This window comes from Oncorhynchus nerka, linkage group LG11, assembly GCF_034236695.1.
Source record: "Oncorhynchus nerka isolate Pitt River linkage group LG11, Oner_Uvic_2.0, whole genome shotgun sequence".
Classification (NCBI taxonomy): Eukaryota; Metazoa; Chordata; class Actinopteri; order Salmoniformes; family Salmonidae; genus Oncorhynchus; species Oncorhynchus nerka.
In genome coordinates, this window is record NC_088406.1 from 400,339 (window position 1) to 422,462 (window position 22,124).

General features: G+C 43.2%; 1 protein-coding gene across 1 annotated transcript in view; it reads right to left on the minus strand.

The window, feature by feature from the left end:
• Positions 1-21,773, minus strand: part of LOC135573935 (nectin-1-like) — a 173,932-nt gene extending 152,159 nt beyond the window's left edge. The window contains exon 1 of the mRNA XM_065024143.1: positions 20,883-21,773. Within this exon, the coding sequence (XP_064880215.1) occupies positions 20,883-20,928 (46 nt within the window). The 5' untranslated portion in view covers positions 20,929-21,773. The remainder of the gene's footprint in view (positions 1-20,882) is intronic.
• Positions 21,774-22,124: the final 351 nt, after the last annotated feature.

Genomic DNA, 22,124 nt, shown 5'->3' on the forward strand with positions numbered 1-22,124 from the left:
CCAACGCTGAATTAACTAGTTAAATAACCGACGCTGAGTTAACTAGTTAAATAACCAACGCTGAGTTAACTAGTTAAATAACCGACGCTGAGTTAACTAGTTAAATAACCGACGCTGGGGTAACTTGTTAAATCTCACATCTGTTCTCTGGTTTTCAAAATGACTCGGATCTCATTTTGAAATGGCTGCCTTGCCATGCAGGGTGAGAAATGGAAGTGAGAGTCAGTTCTGACAACATCACAGCATTAAGGTCTACCTCTTCCTGTCAAAATGTCACCTTGGGTCTATCACTTACAGACAACCTAAGAGGATAGAAGCAGTTTAACGATGGTGTCTAGTCTGAATAGAGGCAACATAGCCTCCCTCCCTCAGAAATATAGTGGAATGTTGAAACCTGTAAACAAAGAACTACTCAAAGAAAGCTTCACCCTGTTGAAATCTAGTTAATCACACTGTGGACATTTTCAAAGCCAATGGGGGGGGAATAGGTATTCAGACTGACAACACATTCAGCTGGGGGGTTTCAATAGGTATTCAGACAGACAACACATTCAGCTGGGGGGGTTACAATAGGTATTCAGACAGACAACACATTCAGCTGGGGGGTTACAATAGGTATTCAGACAGACAACACATTCAGCTGGGGGGTTACAATAGGTATTCAGACTGACAACACATTCAGCTAGGTATTCAGGGGGGGTTACAATAGGTATTCAGACAGACAACACATTCAGCTGGGGGGTTACAATAGGTATTCAGACAGACAACACATTCAGCTGGGGGGTTACAATAGGTATTCAGACTGACAACACATTCAGCTGGGGGGGTTACAATTCAGGTATTCAGACAATAGGTATTCAGACAGACAACACATTCAGCTGGGGGGGTTACAATAGGTATTCAGACAGACAACACATTCAGCTGGGGGGTTACAATAGGTATTCAGACAGACAACACATTCAGCTGGGGGGGGTTACAATAGGTATTCAGACAGACAACACATTCAGCTCAGACAGGGGAGGTTACAATAGGTATTCAGACAGACAACACATTCAGCTGGGGGGTTACAATAGGTATTCAGACAGACAACACATTCAGCTGGGGGGGGTTACAATAGGTATTCAGACAGACAACACATTCAGCTGGGGGGTTACAATAGGTATTCAGACAGACAACACATTCAGCTGGGGGGTTACAATAGGTATTCAGACTGACAACACATTCAGCTGGGGGGTTACAATAGGTATTCAGACAGACAACACATTCAGCTGGGGGGGGGGTTACAATAGGTATTCAGACAGACAACACATTCAGCTGGGGGGTTACAATAGGTATTCAGACAGACAACACATTCAGCTGGGGGGGGTTACAATAGGTATTCAGACAGACAACACATTCAGCTGGGGGGTTACAATAGGTATTCAGACAGACAACACATTCAGCTGGGGGGGGGGTATTCAGACTGACAACACATTCAGCAATAGGTATTCAGACAGACAACACATTCAGCTGGGGGGGGTTACAATAGGTATTCAGACAGACAACACATTCAGCTGGGGGGGTTACAATAGGTATTCAGACAGACAACACATTCAGCTGGGGGGGTTACAATAGGTATTCAGACTGACAACACATTCAGCTGGGGGGGGGGGGGGGGTTACAATAGGTATTCAGACAGACAGGCAGATACAGCATCTCCACTAGATCACAGTCTCACTTCAGTATAGTCATGTCTCTCTGTGAAGACAGGCAGATACAGCATCTCCACTAGCTCACAGTCTCACTTCAGTATAGTCATGTCTCTGGTAGCCATAACAAACCCTACAGAACGGGAACACAGAGAACAGATTCCCAGTAAGCGTGGGTCATAAGCCATAACAAACCCTACAGAACGGGAACACAGAGAACAGATTCCCAGTAAGCGTGGGTCATAATCCATAACAAACCAGACATAACGGGAACACAGAGAACAGATTCCCAGTAAGCGTGGGTCATAAGCCATAACAAACCCTACAGAACGGGAACACAGAGAACAGATTCCCAGGGAGCGTGGGTCATAAGCCATAACAAACCCTACAGAACGGGAACACAGTGAACAGATTCCCAGTAAGCGTGGGTCATAAGCCATAACAAACCCTACAGAACGGGAACACAGAGAACAGATTCCCAGTAAGCGTGGGTCATAATCCATAACAAACCAGACAGAACGGGAACACAGAGAACAGATTCCCAGTAAGCGTGGGTCATAAGCCATAACAAACCCTACAGAACGGGAACACAGAGAACAGATTCCCAGTAAGCATGGGTCATAATCCATAACAAACCCTACAGAACGGGAACACAGAGAACAGATTCCCCCAGCCATAACAAACCCTACAGCGAACACAGAGAACAGATTCCCAGTAAGCGTGGGTCATAATCCATAACAAACCAGACAGAACGGGAACACAGAGAACAGATTCCCAGTAAGTGTGGGTCATAAGCCATAACAAACCCTACAGAACGGGAACACAGAGAACAGATTCCCAGTAAGCGTGGGTCATAATCCATAACAAACCAGACAGAACGGGAACACAGAGAACAGATTCCCAGTAAGCGTGGGTCATAATCCATAACAAACCAGACAGAACGGGAACACAGAGAACAGATTCCGTTTAAGTCGAGCAAGATTCCAATATTGGATTGCATTTATTACCCCTGGTTTGATTTCCACATGTCTAATTTATTTGATTGAATTAAGATGAGAGAGAGGGATTAGCTGACTGGCAGATGACAACCGTCCTTCACAATAGCCACAAACAGGTGCTCTCCCCTATAGTAGGGCTGGGCGATACAGCACATTCATTCCGTTCATTTGAAAGGATGTTTTTGTGTGATATTCCAAATGCCTGTATCACAGAATCAACATTTTTTTGTATTTTTTTTTGTTTTTATGAGTGTTTTTATCAGCTTGTTCTCATGTTGTCTTTTTGGTCTCGTCTCCTTCACTCCTTCTGTGCTGTGCACCTTCCCATTTACACCAGAGATCTGTATATTGTGACGAGATGCTCACGTCGCCACGCTAACAATGGGAGTCGTTGTCCTAAAGGTGGGAAGGCAGGAGACAAGCTTAGGTCCAAACAACCCCATAGAGAGAAATTGTGCTTATTTTGGACAGATGTTTGGCGAGAGTGAAACCTCTCGCTTCGACTTTTCCTCCTAAACCCCTCCCCACTACCCCTCACAACAACAAAAGGTGAGAGATCACTTCTTCTTCTCTGACAAACGGTTTCAACTTGCGGTTTTTGTATTTGAGGTTTGGTCCAACAGAATGGGTCATATGGACACACAAACACATGGAGACATTATTTTCCTGTGTATTCGAGGAGAAGTTAAACAGGGTACGGTTGGAAAGGTTATGTTTCAACTCTTCAAATGTTGAGCAGAGCAGACACTACTAAAACGGACGTACCAATGAATATTCATTCTGGATAATGAATGCTCCCGTTTGTCACTCATTACGGTACCACGTATTAGTCAAATCAAGGTTATTATACCAGCTGTTTGGATGACTGTGTTTTATCAAATGTGCAATAAGCATAAAACAATTATATAAGGAATTGGCAACTCGTTCTCATTCTGAGAAATAACGTATTTTTATAACGCCACTTGATTTCAACATGTGAACGAAGTGGACAGGCCGGCATGCTGTTCAAACAGACTGACAGAAGGGTGTGTTCATAACAATTCAACTGGTTTGTTAGCTGAGTTCAGACCATGTGAACGAAGTGGACAGGCTAGCATGCTGTTCAAACAGACTGACAGAAGGGTGTGTTCATAACAATTCAACTGGTTTGTTAGCTGAGTTCAGACCATGTGAACGAAGTGGACAGGCTAGCATGCTGTTCAAACAGACTGACAGAAGGGTGTGTTCATAACAATTCAACTGGTTTGTTAGCTGAGTTCAGACCATGTGAACGAAGTGGACAGGCCGGCATGCTGTTCAAACAGACTGACAGAAGGGTGTGTTCATAACAATTCAACTGGTTTGTTAGCTGAGTTCAGACCATGTGAACGAAGTGGACAGGCCGGCATGCTGTTCAAACAGACTGACAGAAGGGTGTGTTCATAACAATTCAACTGGTTTGTTAGCTGAGTTCAGACCATGTGAAATTATACCCAGATCCAAGTTGGTTCAACTTGAAATATAAATATTAGCTAGTCACTGGCACGTGGGTTTGTGCTTGAGACATTGTTTATGAGACCTGTGTTCATGTTCTCTAATGCCTGCTACATTATTAGTCATTATTCATGGTTTTTCTAATGTCTACTACATTATTAGTCATTATTCATGGTTTTTCTAATGTCTACTACATTATTAGTCATTATTCATGGTTTCTCTAATGTCTACTACATTATTAGTGAATGGTCATGGTTCTGGTATTTGTTGTTACAAAAAGGTCATTTTTATAGAAGACCTGAAAGACAGATCAGTGATTATTGCAAAATAAAGGCAGGTAAAACTATTTTGATAAAATAATTAAATGATTCGTGGGACTTATGGTTGTTGGCCTAGATATAATATCACAAGTTCTGAATTCATTACATTATTGGTGTTTAAATGCAGGGTATTTGGTATTTAATTGTACAACAAAGCTAATTTAGAAACCCTTTCTGAAAACCTGCTTCAGAGTGCTCAGGACCTCAAACTGAGGTGAAGGTTCACCTTCCAACAGGACAACGACCCTAACCACACAGCCAAGACAACGCAGGAGTGGCTTCGGGACAAGTCTCTGAATGTCCTTGAGTGGCCCAGTCGGATTTGAACCCGATGGTAAATCTCTAGAGAGATCTGAAAATAGCGACGCTCCCCTTTCAACCTGACAAGAGCATGAGAGGATCTGCAGAGAAGAATGGGAGAAACTTCCCAAATACAGGTGTACCAAGCTTGTAGCATCAAAGTGGTCTGAATAATTTCCGAATGCACTGCATATCATGAATCGCCGATAAATTTGAAAAAAAAAATCAAGATATGAGTTTTAGGCCATATCACCAAGGTCTACCTTACAGTAACCTATAACACAGTCTACCACTACCTTATAGACTATAACACAGTCTACCACTACCTTATAGACTATAACACAGTCTACCACTACCTTATAGACTATAACACAGTCTACCACTACCTTATAGACTATAACACAGTCTACCGCTACCTTATAGACTATAACACAGTCTACCACTACCTTATAGACTATAACACAGTCTACCGCTACCTTATAGACTATAACACAGTCTACCACTACCTTATAGACTATAACACAGTCTACCACTACCTTATAGACTATAACACAGTCTACCACTACCTTATAGACTATAACACAGTCTACCACTACCTTATAGACTATAACACAGTCTACCACTACCTTATAGACTATAACACAGTCTACCACTACCGTATAGACTATAACACAGTCTACCACTACCTTATAGACTATAACACAGTCTACCCCTACCTTATAGACTATAACACAGTCTACCACTACCTTATAGACTATAACACAGTCTACCACTACCTTATAGACTATAACACAGTCTACCGCTACCTTATAGACTATAACACAGTCTACCGCTACCTTATAGACTATAACACAGTCTACCACTACCTTATAGACTATAACACAGTCTACCGCTACCTTATAGACTATAACACAGTCTACCGCTACCTTATAGACTATAACACAGTCTACCGCTACCTTATAGACTATAACACAGTCTACCACTACCTTATAGACTATAACACAGTCTACCACTACCTTATAGACTATAACACAGTCTACCACCACCTTATAGACTATAACACAGTCTACCACTACCTTATAGACTATAACACAGTCTACCACTACCTTATAGACTATAACACAGTCTACCGCTACCTTATAGACTATAACACAGTCTACCACTACCTTATAGACTATAACACAGTCTACCGCTACCTTATAGACTATAACACAGTCTACCACTACCTTATAGACTATAACACAGTCTACCGCTACCTTATAGACTATAACACAGTCTACCACTACCTTATAGACTATAACACAGTCTACCACTACCTTATAGACTATAACACAGTCTACCACTACCTTATAGACTATAACACAGTCTACCACTACCTTATAGACTATAACACAGTCTACCACTACCTTATAGACTATAACACAGTCTACCACTACCGTATAGACTATAACACAGTCTACCACTACCTTATAGACTATAACACAGTCTACCCCTACCTTATAGACTATAACACAGTCTACCACTACCTTATAGACTATAACACAGTCTACCACTACCTTATAGACTATAACACAGTCTACCGCTACCTTATAGACTATAACACAGTCTACCGCTACCTTATAGACTATAACACAGTCTACCACTACCTTATAGACTATAACACAGTCTACCGCTACCTTATAGACTATAACACAGTCTACCGCTACCTTATAGACTATAACACAGTCTACCGCTACCTTATAGACTATAACACAGTCTACCACTACCTTATAGACTATAACACAGTCTACCACTACCTTATAGACTATAACACAGTCTACCACCACCTTATAGACTATAACACAGTCTACCACTACCTTATAGACTATAACACAGTCTACCACTACCTTATAGACTATAACACAGTCTACCACTACCTTATAGACTATAACACAGTCTACCACTACCTTATAGACTATAAAACAGTCTACCACTACCTTATAGACTATAACACAGTCTACCACTACCTTATAGACTATAACACAGTCTACCACTACCATAGACTATAACACAGTCTACCACTACCTTATAGACTATAAAACAGTCTACCGCCACCTTATAGACTATAACACAGTCTACCGCTACCTTATAGACTATAACACAGTCTACCGCTACCTTATAGACTATAACACAGTCTACCACTACCTTATAGACTATAACACAGTCTACCACTACCTTATAGACTATAACACAGTCTACCACTACCTTATAGACTATAACACAGTCTACCACTACCTTATAGACTATAACACAGTCTACCACTACCTTATAGACTATAACACAGTCTACCACTACCTTATAGACTATAACACAGTCTACCACTACCTTAGACTATAACACAGTCTACCACTACCTTATAGACTATAACACAGTCTACCACTACCTTATAGACTATAAAACAGTCTACCACTACCTTATAGACTATAACACAGTCTACCACTACCTTATAGACTATAACACAGTCTACCACTACCTTATAGACTATAACACAGTCTACCACTACCTTATAGACTATAACACAGTCTACCACTACCTTATAGACTATAACACAGTCTACCACTACCTTATAGACTATAACACAGTCTACCACTACCTTATAGACTATAACACAGTCTACCGCCACCTTATAGACTATAACACAGTCTACCACTACCTTATAGACTATAACACAGTCTACCACTACCTTATAGACTATAACACAGTCTACCACTACCTTATAGACTATAAAACAGTCTACCGCTACCTTATAGACTATAACACAGTCTACCACTACCTTATAGACTATAACACAGTCTACCACTACCTTATAGACTATAACACAGTCTACCACTACCTTATAGACTATAACACAGTCTACCACTACCTTATAGACTATAACACAGTCTACCACTACCTTATAGACTATAACACAGTCTACCACTACCTTATAGACTATAACACAGTCTACCACTACCTTATAGACTATAACACAGTCTACCGCCACCTTATAGACTATAACACAGTCTACCGCCACCTTATAGACTATAACACAGTCTACCACTACCTTATAGACTATAACACAGTCTACCACTACCTTATAGACTATAAAACAGTCTACCACTACCTTATAGACTATAACACAGTCTACCACTACCTTATAGACTATAACACAGTCTACCACTACCTTATAGACTATAACACAGTCTACCGCCACCTTAAAGACTATAACACAGTCTACCGCCACCTTATAGACTATAACACAGTCTACCGCCACCTTAAAGACTATAAAACCGTCTACCACTACCTTATAGACTATAACACAGTCTACCACTACCTTATAGACTATAACACAGTCTACCACTACCTTATAGACTATAAAACAGTCTACCACTACCTTATAGACTATTACACAGTCTACCGCTACCTTATAGACTATAACACAGTCTACCACTACCTTATAGACTATAACACAGTCTACCACTACCTTATAGACTATAACACAGTCTACCACTACCTTATAGACTATAACACAGTCTACCACTACCTTATAGACTATAACACAGTCTACCACTACCTTATAGACTATAACACAGTCTACCACTACCTTATAGACTATAACACAGTCTACCACTACCTTATAGACTATAACACAGTCTACCACTACCTTATAGACTATAACACAGTCTACCACTACCTTATAGACTATAACACAGTCTACCACTACCTTAAAGACTATAACACAGTCTACCACTACCTTATAGACTATAACACAGTCTACCACTACCTTATAGACTATAACACAGTCTACCACTACCTTATAGACTATAACACAGTCTACCGCCACCTTATAGACTATAACACAGTCTACCACTACCTTATAGACTATAACACAGTCTACCAAAAGAGGACATCCAAGTTAATGGCCAATTGTATAATACTTACAATCCTTTCAATAATATTCCAGGCATCATTTCGATAGCTGAATGGGGCCTGACTGTGTGTTTGGGCAGGCAGAGATGTCAGAGTCTGAACTCAACATGTTGTATATCACTTGTGCTTCAAAGACAGCAGGCATTCATGAGGAGAGCCCTTTAACCCTGGGGTGTGAAAGCCTGGATTCTGCATGTCAAAAAGCTGGGACCACAGGGGGAACAAAAGATTTGAAGGGAGATGTTCTTCTACCAACAGGACGTTGCAGTGACTCATCAAGGAACCATGTAGCTTTAGATGTAAACTTACAGTCACCGTATCCTTACAACATTCAATAACGTATCGCTGAACGGCATTTCCTACTGACACGATATCTGCAGAGTTTAACATGAATGCTGTCTCTGCTTATACGGGAACGTTGTCTTTACATTTCAATCGAGCTGCAGGGGTCGCGTTACAGTTCAGGAATCTGGACTTTCAGAACACAGACCTTTAAATAAAACTGGACTTTCAGAACACAGACCTTCAAATAAAACTGGACTTTCAGAACACAGACCATTAAAAAAATCTGCGTTTTACATTGAAAGTAAAGTGTGTTTTTGCTTTAGTGGAGTGACTAGGGGTGAAACTAGATGTGACTAGGGGTGAAGCTAGATGTGACTAGGGGTGAAGCTAGATGTGACTAGGGGTGAAGCTAGATGTGACTAGGGGTGAAGCTAGATGTGACTAGGGGTGAGTGACCAGGGGTGAAGCTAGATGTGACTAGGGGTGAAGCTAGATGTGACTAGGGGTGAGTGACTAGGGGTGAAACTAGACGTGACTAGGGGTGAGTGACCAGGGGTGAAGCTAGATGTGACTAGGGGTGAGTGACTAGGGGTGAAACTAGACGTGACTAGGGGTGAGTGACCAGGGGTGAAGCTAGATGTGACTAGGGGTGAAGCTAGATGTGACTAGGGGTGAAGCTAGATGGGACTAGGGGTGAAGCTAGATGTGACTAGGGGTGAAGCTCTGGACTGGGTACTGTAGCCGGACGCTCTGGACTGAGTACTGTGGCCGGACGCTCTGGACTGGGTACTGTCACCGGACGCTCTGGACTGGGTACTGTCACCGGACGCTCTGGACTGGGTACTGTCACCAGACGCTCTGGACTGGGTACTGTCACCGGACGCTCTGGACTGGGTACTGTGGCCGGACGCTCTGGACTGGGTACTGTCACCGGACGCTCTGGACTGGGTACTGTCGCCAGACGCTCTGGACTGGGTACTGTGGCCGGACGCTCTGGACTGGGTACTGTCACCGGACGCTCTGGACTGGGTACTGTCACCGGACGCTCTGGACTGGGTACTGTCACCGGACGCTCTGGACTGGGTACTGTCACCGGACGCTCTGGACTGGGTACTGTCCCCAGACGCTCTGGACTGGGTACTGTCACCGGACGCTCTGGACTGGGTACTGTCCCCAGACGCTCTGGACTGGGTACTGTAGCCGGACACTCTGGACTGGGTACTGTAGCCGGACACTCTGGACTGGGTACTGTCGCCGGACGCTCTGGACTACCGAGGCACACTGTAGGCCTGGTGCGTGGTGCCGGCACTGGTGGTACTGGGCTGGTGACACGCACCTCAGGGCGAGTGCGGGGAGGAGGCACAGGATACACTGGACCGTGGAGACACATTGGAGATCCAGAACATAGAGCTGGCTCAATACGTCCTGGCTGGATGCCCATTCTAGCCCGGAAAGGAATAGAGCGCACCAGGCTAGAATAGCGCACTGGAGACGCACCAGGCTAGAATAGCGCACTGGAGACGCCGTGCACATCTCTGTATAACACGGTGCCTGACCAGTTACACTCTCCCCACGGTAAGCACGAGGAGTTGGCTCAGGTCTCCTACCTGACTCAGTCAATCTCCTCGTGTGCCCCCCCCCAATTTTGGATTTATTTGGGCTGCCTCTAGCCGTGTACCCTCATATCTTCATATACTCCCCAGGCTACGTCCAGGGTCCTGCTCCATCTAGTATTTCCTCCCATGTCCAGGATCCTTTTACGTCCAAAATCTCTTCCCAAGTCCATAACGTCTGCTCCTCCTTTTCACGCTGCTTGGTCCTGTTATGGTGGGTTATTCTGTCACGTTCGTCGTAACGAGGAGACCATTGGAATACATTCTTCTTTTATTTAAACGAGGAACACAAACGAACAAAACAACAAAACGAACGTAACGCTATAAACAACTAGTGCTGACATGCAACTACACATAGACAATAACCCACAAAACCAAAATGGAAAATGGCAACCTAAATAGGATCCCCAATCAGAGACAACAATAAACAGCTGCCTCTGATTGGGAACCAATTCAGGCCACCATAGACCTACATTTACCTAGACCAGTGGTCACCAAACTACGGCCCGCGGGCCGGATACGGCCCGTCAGCACATTTGGCCCGGCCCTCTGAACAATACCAGAGACGCTATCGAATTTTTTTCCTATTTGGCCTCCAGAAAAAAAATCCTAGGCCCGGCCCTGTCAAAGAGAGAACGGAATAATGGCGAAAAGGTTAGGTAAGAGAAAAATTGATTCAGAATGCAGGGTATTTAACCTGCAGTGGACAAACGATTTTTTTTTTGTTCAATGCAAAGAAAAGGCTGTTTGTCTCATCTGTCAAGAGACGGTGGCGGTATTCAAAGAATACAATCTTCGCCGACACTATGAATCCCGTCACAAAGACAAGTACGATAGCTTGCAAGGCCAAATACGAGCAGACAAACTCTCAAAGCTAAAAAGTGGACTACTATCTCAGCAGAATACATTTGTACGCCAAGCTCAGCTGAACCAGGCATCCGTTCGGGCCAGCTTTCGGGTTGCTAAACTGATAGCAAGAAGCGGTAAGCCTTTCACTGACGGAGAGTTTGTTAAGAAATGTATGGATGCTGTCGCGGAGGAGGTGTGTCCCGAGAAGAAAGATGCATTTAATGCCGTAAGTCTGTCGGCGAGTACAATCACCAGACGCGTTGAAGAAATCGGGAGTAATGTATATGCCCAGCTGCAGCAGAAGACGAAAGAATTTGACTTTTTTCATTAGCACTGGATGAGAGCACGGACGTGCAAGACACAGCGCAACTGCTCATTTTTATTCGTGGAGTTAGCGCAAACTTTGAGATATGCGAGGAGCTGGCAGCCCTCCAAAGTCTCAAAGGGACTACAACGGGAGAGGATATTTTTGACAAAGTGTGCCAAACCATGGAGAAGTTGGACCTGGACTGGTCAAAGCTAGCTAGCATCACGACTGACGGGGCTCCTAGCATGGTGGGCGAAACTCGCGGTCTAATAGGACGCATGAACCGGGAGTTGGAAAAAAGGGGTCTCACCGCCCCGCTACGAGTCCACTGCCTAATTCACCAGCAAGCACTGTGCTGCAAAGTGTTGAAGTGGGATTCTGTAATGAAGGTTGTGGTGTCGTGCATAAACTTCATCAGAGCAAAGGGACTTAAACACAGGCAGTTCCAAGAATTCCTGTCTGAACTGGAGTCTACGCACGGAGATGTGCTGTACTACACAGAGGTCCGATGGCTGAGCCGGGGCAGAGTTTTGAGGCGTTTTTTTTACGAGCTGCTACCCGAAATTAACGCATTTCTTCATTTAAAAGACAAAACGGTCCCAGAGCTGATCGACCTAGAATGGAAATGGCACCTCGCATTTTTAACAGACGTGACAGAAATACTTAACAGCCTTAACTTGCAGCTACAAGGCGAGGGGAAACTCATTTGAGACATAAAAGCATTTGAGGTGAAATTAGCGCTGCTTTTGGAACAAGTGAAAAAGCGCAACTTCGTCCATCTTCCTGCTACCCAAAACCTGTCGACAGAGAACCCAGCGGTCCCGTTCCCAGCTGAAAAGTGCGTGGAAGCACTGGAAATGCTGAAGGCGGAGTTCGGTGTGCGATTCAGTGAACTACATGTTCATGCAAAAGAAATCCGTCTTTTTCAGAACCCCTTTGTTGCCGACATTGATGAAGCCCAGCCTTCATATCAGTTTGAGTTGGCTGAGTTACAGAACTGTGATGTTCTGAAAGACGCATTCAAGCCCAACAGTCTCATTGACTTCTATGCCGCCCTCCCAAACGACACATATCCAAACATCAAAAAACACGCAATGAAAATGTCCACAGTTTTTGGCAGCACGTATATCTGCGAGAAAACCTTTTCTCGCATGAAACTGCTGAAAACCCCGATGAGATCAAGATTGACAGATGAACATTTGCATCAGTGCTTGAGACTGGCTGTAACTAGAATGGAACCTGATATTCAACTTCTCACCAGCCAGATGCAGGCCCACAGTTCACACTGATGAACATACATAGGTAAGCTCACTTTTCTGACTTGAATGAGTCATTCTGAGCATAAACAAATATAATCATAATAAAATCTACTGGGATAAAATCCATCTTTACAACCATACTGGTAGTGAAATGTATTGTGCTGTGTAGGTGCTGTATCACTTAGTTCAGTTTCTCAACCTGCTTCTTTTGTGGTTTTCACAGGGAAGTTGATGAGAGAGAGCTGCAAACAGCGGTGTCTACAAGCCTACTGGAACCTACAAAAGGATTATAAGGAAGGAACACAAGAACTTTAAGAGACTGCTCATATGTGTCAGAGAGATTCTGCTCTGACAACTGAGCTGAACTTTTATCTGTTAAGATTGTGCATGGCACGACAGAAAGTTAATGTTCCATGGCTTTTTTTTCTATGAAGAACCCAGAGAGAGTTATTTAGTTATTATTTATTTCCTGTTTTTTCTGTGAAGAACTCAGAGAGGGTTATTTAGTTATTATTTATTTCATTAATAGTGTTATTATTTGTTTCCTGACTTTTTTTCTGTAAAGAACCTGGAAAGGGTTATTTGGTTATGTGTGGCTTTCTGGAAAACAATAAATTTTTTAAGCTCCCCTACGATCGTCACACTTTTTCTGTTACAAACTGACACCGGCTCCCCATCAGAGAAGGGAAAAGTTATGTGGCCCTCACAGGAAAAAGTTTGGGGACCCCTGACCTAGACAAACCAAAACCCCATAGCTGTACAAAAAAAACCTAGACAAGAGAAAAACACACATACCACCCTCGTCACACCCTGACCTAACCAAAATAATAAAGAAAACAAAGATAACTAAGGTCAGGGTGTGACAGCCACGTGGATATCAGGGAGACACAAACCCACGTGGATATCAGGGAGACACAAACCTACGTGGATATCAGGAGACACAAACCTACGTGGATATCAGGGAGACACAAACCTACGTGGATATCAGGGAGACACAAACCTACGTGGATATCAGGGAGACACAAACCTACGTGGATATCAGGAGACACAAACCTACGTGGATATCAGGGAGACACAAACCCACGTGGATATCAGGGAGACACATACCTACGTGGATATCAGGAGACACAAACCGACGTGGATATCAGGAGACACAAACCTACGTGGATATCAGGGAGACACAAACCCACGTGGATATCAGGGAGACACAAACCGACGTGGATATCAGGAGACACAAACCTACGTGGATGCTTGAAAGACCAACGAGGAGAGATTAATTAATGGTAACTAACTAACTAAAAACTAACTAGGTTTCCCTTTTTATCTGTGGATTCATCGTCAGAGTAGAGAAAAGCACGGTTTTGGTTGATTACAAAGAACCAGCTAAAAAGAAGACCATGCCTGTCAGGTAATATAGCAACCCGTAGTTCATCTCCCAGGACAAACCAGCAACAGCAGTAGATGTACACATGGATGTTTCATGTGTGATTTGACCGGTCTCCAATTTAATATAGTTGGTTTTGGTATTTTAACCTGCGTGTCAAGATCATGTCTGATGTGGATGGACAATGAGACCTTGAACAAACCAACTCCAACGTTCTCCAACATTCCTTCACACAAATAGAATGATGAAACCAAGAACAAACCAACTCCAACATTCTCCAACATTCCTTCACACAAATAGAGAGAACTAGGACCTTTTCAACTTACCTTGAATGAGCAGCTTGAAACGCTGTCTCCGGCAGCGTGAATCCCAAGCTCCCCAGAGAACCATTTAATCCCGATCTTCTCTACAAGCACAGTGATTATCTCAATGTACATCAGACAGGCCCGCTTGATCAAAGTAGTGCATCAGTCAGTCTCACACCTCACGTCACAAGGCCCAGTGCAGAGAGCTGAAGAGATGAACATTAGCAGGAACACCTCAGGACCCTCAGCGTACATCCTAGTGCACTACCCTATGGGCCCTGGTCCAAAGTAGTGCACTATCCTATGGGTCCTGGCCCAAAGTAGTGCACTACCCCTATACTTCCTGGTCTAAAGTAGTGCACTACCCTATGGGCCCTGGTCCAAAGTAGTGCACTACCCCAATGGGCCCTGGTCCAAAGTAGTGCACTACCCCAATGGCCCTGGTCCAAAGTAGTGCACTACCCTATGGGCCCTGGTCCAAAGTAGTGCACTACCACAATGGGCCCTGGTCAAAAGTAGGGCACTACCCCAATGGGCCCTGGTCAAAAGTAGGGCACTATAAAGGGAATAGGGTGCCATTTGTGACACAGTCCGTGTTTATTTCAGGACTACCAAGATGGGAGGAGCTAAATCAACTGTAAATGTCTGTGTTCCTCAAGGTTCCGTTTTAGGACCACTATTGTTTTCACTATATATTTTACCTCTTGGGGATGTCATTTGAAAACATAATGTTAACTTTCACTGCTATGAGAATGACATACAGCTGTACATTTCAATGAAACATGGTGAAGCCCCATAATTGCCCTCGCTAGAAGCCTGTGTTTCAGACATAAGGAAGTGGATGGCTGCAAACATACTTTTAAACTCGGACAAAACAGAGATGCTTGTTCTAGGTCCCAAGAAACAAAGAGATCTGTTGAATCTGACAATTAATCTTAATGGTTGTACAGTCGTCTCAAATAAAACTGTGAAGGACCTCGGCGTTACTCTGGACCCTGATCTCAAGACCATTTCAAGGCCAGCTTTTTTACGTAACATTGCAAAAATCTGAAACTTTCTGTCCAAAAATGATGCAGAAAAATGTATCCATGCTTTTCTCACTTCTAGGTTAGACTACTGCAATGCTCTACTTTCCGGCTACCCGGATAAAGCACTAAATAAACTTCAGTTCGTGCTAAATACGGCTGCTAGAATCCTGACTAGAACCAAAAAATGTGATCATATTACTCCAGTGCTAGCCTCCCTACACTGGCTTCCTGTCAAGGCAAGGGCTGATTTCAAGGTTTTACTGCTAACCTACAAAGCATTACATGGGCTTGCTCCTACCTATCTCTCTGATTTGGTCCTGCCGTACATACCTACACGTACGCTACGGTCACAAGACGCAGGCCTCCTAATTGTCCAAAGAATTTCGAAGCAAACAGCTGGAGGCAGGGCTTTCTCCTATAGAGCTCCATTTTTATGGAATGGTCTGCCTACCCATGTAAGAGACGCAAACTCGGTCTCAACTTTTAAGTCTTTACTGAAGACTCATCTCTTCAGTGGGTCATATGATTGAGTGTAGTCTGGCCCAGGAGTGGGAAGGTGAACGGAAAGGCTCTAGAGCAACGAACCACCCTTGCTGTCTCTGCCTGGCCGGTTCCCCTCTTTCCACTGGGATTCTCTGCCTCTAACCCTATTACAGGGGCTGAGTCACTGGCTTACTGGGGCTCTTTCATACCGTCCCTGGGAGGGGTGCGTCACTTGAGTGGGTTTAGTCACTGATGTGATTTTCCTGTCTGGGTTGGCGCCCCCCCCTTGGGTTGTGCCGTGGCGGAGATCTTTGTGGGCTATACTCAGCCTTGTCTCAGGATGGTAAGTTGGTGGTTGAAGATATCCCTCTAGTGGTGTGGGGGCTGTGCTTTGGCAAAGTGGGTAGGGTTATATCCTTCCTGTTTGGCCCTGTCCGGGGGTGTCCTCGGATGGAGCCACAGTGTCTCCTGACCCCTCCTGTCTCAGCCTCCAGTATTTATGCTGCAGTAGTTTATGTGTCGGGGAGCTAGGGTCAGTTTGTTATATCTGGAGTACTTCTTCTGTCCTATTCGGTGTCCTGTGTGAATTTAAGTGTGCTCTCTCTAATTCTCTCTTTCTCTCTTTCTTTCTCTCTCTCGGAGGACATGAGCCCTAGGACCATGCCTCAGGACTACCTGACATGATGACTCCTTGCTGTCCCCAGTCCACCTGGCCGTGCTGCTGCTCCAGTTTAAACTGTTCTGCCTTATTATTATTGGACCATGCTGGTCATTTATGAATCATAATCGGTCGACCTCTACTCTACAGTACTACACCTCTCTATAGATGTATGCATGTATCAACCAGTAAATTCTCACAACTACACATTTCACAAGGCTGTATTTCCAAAGATAATTTACAGGGCGGAAGCTTAAAGTGATTTTAATAATGGCCTGGTATTATTCCAGTAAGCGGTTTCCTCCGGTAGGTACACTACACTGAGACAGAAGACAGTCAGACATGGAGTGTCTCAAATGGCATCCATTTCCATAGGGCTATTGTCAAGAGTAGCACCCTATATAGGATACAGGGTGCCATTTGGGATATATCCACGGTTTGTAATGAAAGGAAGGAAAGGCTCCATCTAAGTCACAATGCTGAAAACAGGTGGTAGGGTGTAGGGAAGGTGGGGCACGGTTGGTATCCATACCATTCATTCAAATTGCTTGCTTTAATCCTGGATTTACGGACACAGCAAACTCCACTCTCACAAACACACTGCAGCTTTACAGAGAATTACTGCGTAGTGTATAATCCCTGATTTATGACATCTCTGCCCACAGAAATAAACAAGCCCTATAGAAAGTGATGCCTGACTACCCATTGGATGGCCCTCTGTCTCATGTAAATATGCACAAATATATTAGATGTTTTAAAAGTCACTCTTCAAACTACAGTAGTATTTCACAATCAAAGATCGCACAGTCAAAAAAATAATAATTGCCACTTCAATGGTTGATTTCTCTTCCAATGATCAATCACTCACCAGTGCGTTATAATGAATAAATACTTCATTGTCACATGGGGAAATAAGATTGGCAAGATTAGTTTAGAACAATAATGTCTTCACTATGTGTCGTTACTGTGTAATTATCTGTTTGTACCAGGAAGAACACATTGGTAGTTTGATGGTTGATGATGTCATCACTTAGAACAGATGTGGACACATGAAGCCAAGTAGAGCCTGCTATAACTATTCCATTCAGATGGTGTCTGAGTAGAGCCTGCTATAACTATTCCATTCAGATGGTGTCTGATTAGAGCCTGCTATAACTATTCCATTCAGATGGTGTCTGATTAGAGGCTGCTATAACTATTCCATTCAGATGGTGTCTGAGTAGAGGCTGCTATAACTATTCCATTCAGATGGTGTCTGATTAGAGCCTGCTATAACTATTCCATTCAGATGGTGTCTGATTAGAGGCTGCTATAGCTGTTCCATTCAGATGGTGTCTGATTAGAGGCTGCTATAACTATTCCATTCAGATGGTGTCTGATTAGAGGCTGCTATAACTATTCCATTCAGATGGTGTCTGATTAGAGCCTGCTATAACTATTCCATTCAGATGGTGTCTGATTAGAGCCTGCTATAACTATTCCATTCAGATGGTGTCTGATTAGAGGCTGCTATAACTATTCCATTCAGATGGTGTCCGATTAGAGCCTGCTATAACTATTCCATTCAGATGGTGTCTGAGTAGAGGCTGCTATAACTATTCCATTCAGATGGTGTCTGATTAGAGCCTGCTATAACTATTCCATTCAGATGGTGTCTGATTAGAGCCTGCTATAACTATTCCATTCAGATGGTGTCTGAGTAGAGCCTGCTATAACTATTCCATTCAGATGGTGTCTGAGTAGAGCCTGCTATAACTATTCCATTCAGATGGTGTCTGATTAGAGCCTGCTATAACTATTCCATTCAGATGGTGTCTGAGTAGAGCCTGCTATAACTATTCCATTCAGATGGTGTCTGATTAGAGGCTGCTATAACTATTCCATTCAGATGGTGTCTGATTAGAGGCTGCTATAACTATTCCATTCAGATGGTGTCTGATTAGAGGCTGCTATAACTATTCCATTCAGATGGTGTCTGATTAGAGGCTGCTATAACTATTCCATTCAGATGGTGTCTGCTATAACTATTCCATTCAGATGGTGTCTGAGTAGAGCCTGCTATAACTATTCCATTCAGATGGTGTCTGATTAGAGGCTACTATAAATATTCCATTCAGATGGTGTCTGATTAGAGGCTGCTATAACTATTCCATTCAGATGGTGTCTGAGTAGAGGCTGCTATAACTATTCCATTCAGATGGTGTCTGAGTAGAGGCTGCTATAACTATTCCATTCAGATGGTGTGAAAACCAGATTATGAACAAGCATAGACCTTTTTAAATACGTTGTTTCATGTTTAGCATAATGATATGCCCCATTATATAGTAGGAATATGTTTCATTGATGCATTTTATACTATACAATCTGAAATGGTCCACCCACACAGACAGTGTGGTGAAGAAGGTGCAGCAGTGCCTCTTCAACCTCAGGAGGCTTAATAAATTCAGCTTGACAGGCACCTAAGACCCTCACAAACTTTTACAGATGCACAATTGAAAGCATCCTGTCTGGCTTTTTCACCGCCTGGTACGGCAACTGCTCCGCCCACAACCGTAAGGCTCTCCAGAGGGTAGTGAGGTCTGCACAACGCATCATCGGCGGCATACTGCCTGCCCTCCGTGACACCTACACCACCTGATGTCACAGGAAGGCCATAAAGATCATCAAGGACATCAACCACCCGAGCCACTGCCTGTTCACCCCGCTATCATCCAGAAGGCGAGGTCAGTACAGGTGCATCAAAACTGGGACTGAGAGACTGAAAAACAGCTTCTATCTCAAGGCCATCAGACTGTTAAATAGCCACCACTACCTGGCTTCCACCCGGTTACGTAACCCTGCACCTTAGAGGCTGCTGCCCCATATACATAGACTTGGAATCACTGGCCACTTTAATAATGCAACACAAGTGACTTTAATAATGCTTACAACTCATTTGTATATACTGTATTCTATTCTAATGTATTTTAGTCAATGCCAATCCGACATTGATCCATGTAATATTTACATATTTCTTAATTCCATTTTTGTATCTTTTAGATGTGTGTGTATTGTTGTGTATTGGTAGATACTACTGCGCTGTTGGAGCTAGGAAGTATTTCGCATGTATTGTTGTGAATTGGTAGATACTACTGCGCTGTTGGAGCTAGGAAGTATTTCGCATGTATTGTTGTGTATTGGTAGATACTACTGCGCTGTTGGAGCTAGGAAGTATTTCGCATGTATTGTTGTGAATTGGTAGATACTACTGCGCTGTTGGAGCTAGGAAGTATTTCGCTACACCCACAATAACATCTGCTAAATATGTGTATGTGACCAATAACATTTGATTTGATATACAATATAGTAGCAATGTATTGCATTGTTATTTTGTTGCAATGTTTATAAACACGAGAGAATAAGGCATTTTTATAAGTGACATTTCCCCATAAAAATATGTAGTCTATCATTTATTTCTACAGCCTTAGAAATATCTCTAAAATCAGCCAAAAGGTTATTGAACAGAACCCGACCTCACCTGGTACAGTATGTTGATATCTAACGAGGCATACTTCTGGGAGGTTGCGAGCCTTGTGATCACCTGGGCTAAACAAATAGGAACTGCGTCTCGTCATTATGTTATGTTGTATGAACATGTTTATGGGTATTGAGCCTCTACATCACTATCGCCATCTACCTGTTATCACGGTCATGTCACTGCACGTAGCCTGCTGACATGGAATTGTTTAACGAAATGCAATAGAAATCAATTAGTAAAATAACAAATTATTTGCATTGCAAATATGTGAACTGAAAATGTGTTTGAATGTATTCTTAAAATATCGGATAGGCATTTGGCTGCTAATATGAAACAAAAAACATGTATTTGTTGACATGTAATTCTAAAACACATTCTGCTAAATATTGATACGAAATGACACAACTAGCGTATCCATAGAGAAATAAAACGAATAAAACAATGTGCATTGTATTTCGAGTGCTTACCTTCTATGTTCACAGCCAGGAGGACAATCAAAACACTCGCCAACATCGCCACGGCGCTTCAACTCTCCGGAACTTCTCTGATAGCTCCCCCTTAGTGGACTGGATCAATTCACTCCAAATGGTTTGGACCAGGTATGTTGGGAATACGCCGTTACCTTCAGAACCGATGCCGACTGGGAACTAGTTTCAAGCTAATGAGCCGACGTGGAAAGCATCAATTATTGACTGACTGTAGTTATTCCAACGATCAGTAGCTTTTGAACTACGCACCACGAATCGGTGTCCGTACGGTAGATTGGCGTTGAGATCTGCCGAAGAAATCCAATGAGCTTTTTTTTACGCACAAACGAGATGATGCGTACCTATCTAACGGAGTTAGGTAAACGATGCGGGGGAGCAGAAATCGTCCAAAACAGGTTTCTATTGTGGTCAAGTGTACCTTGGATCCCGTGTCTCATCCAATGCTGCAGGTCGTCACTGCTATTGCTATAGCCTCCAGTATTTTGGGATAGAGGCGAAGGGGCGGGAGGTGCTCGATGCCCCCAATGGCAAGTTCCATGAAACACAATGGATAGTTCAAAATGATTTTCCTCCTTACAATTCAGATCATATCCAACAGACAGATCTGCAAAGGTCTTCTTCACTTGTTTTTTTAGAACAAAACAAAAGCCGAAGTTCCCTCTTTCTGCCGGCAATGGAATCAGGAGATGTTTTTTCTCCCTCCGTGGACTCAGAGCAGATTTGTATCCGGTAGTTTATTCGACAAAAACACTAGGTATTCTTTCATAAAACAGCATGCAATCGCGCTATGCGGATTTCCCCCACATAGACGCCACAACCTGACCTGGCATAATGTAGCCTAGCTGACAAGCCCCGAGTCAAACCCGAATCGGTGACGTTAGACACCTATGTGAAGCGAGCCACAATAAGAATTAGCCACAATAGTGGAATTTGCGGTTCGCCTTCAAAATAAAATTCCCCATTTGAAAGTGATTCAAACGGATACAAATAGTGGAATCATGCCATGTTTGCACTAGATAATGCTAATCAAGGTCTGACTGTTCTTATATAAATTCAACGAAAGACAATGAGTTAATTTTAATCAATTTAAATCGCAATGTAGATGTATTAGACTTTAGAATTGCATTGGGGGCATACTTACTGTATATTTCAACCTATGGATTGGTCTATAGTCTCCTGACCCCTCCTGTCTCAGCCTCCAGGATTTATGCTGCAGTAGTT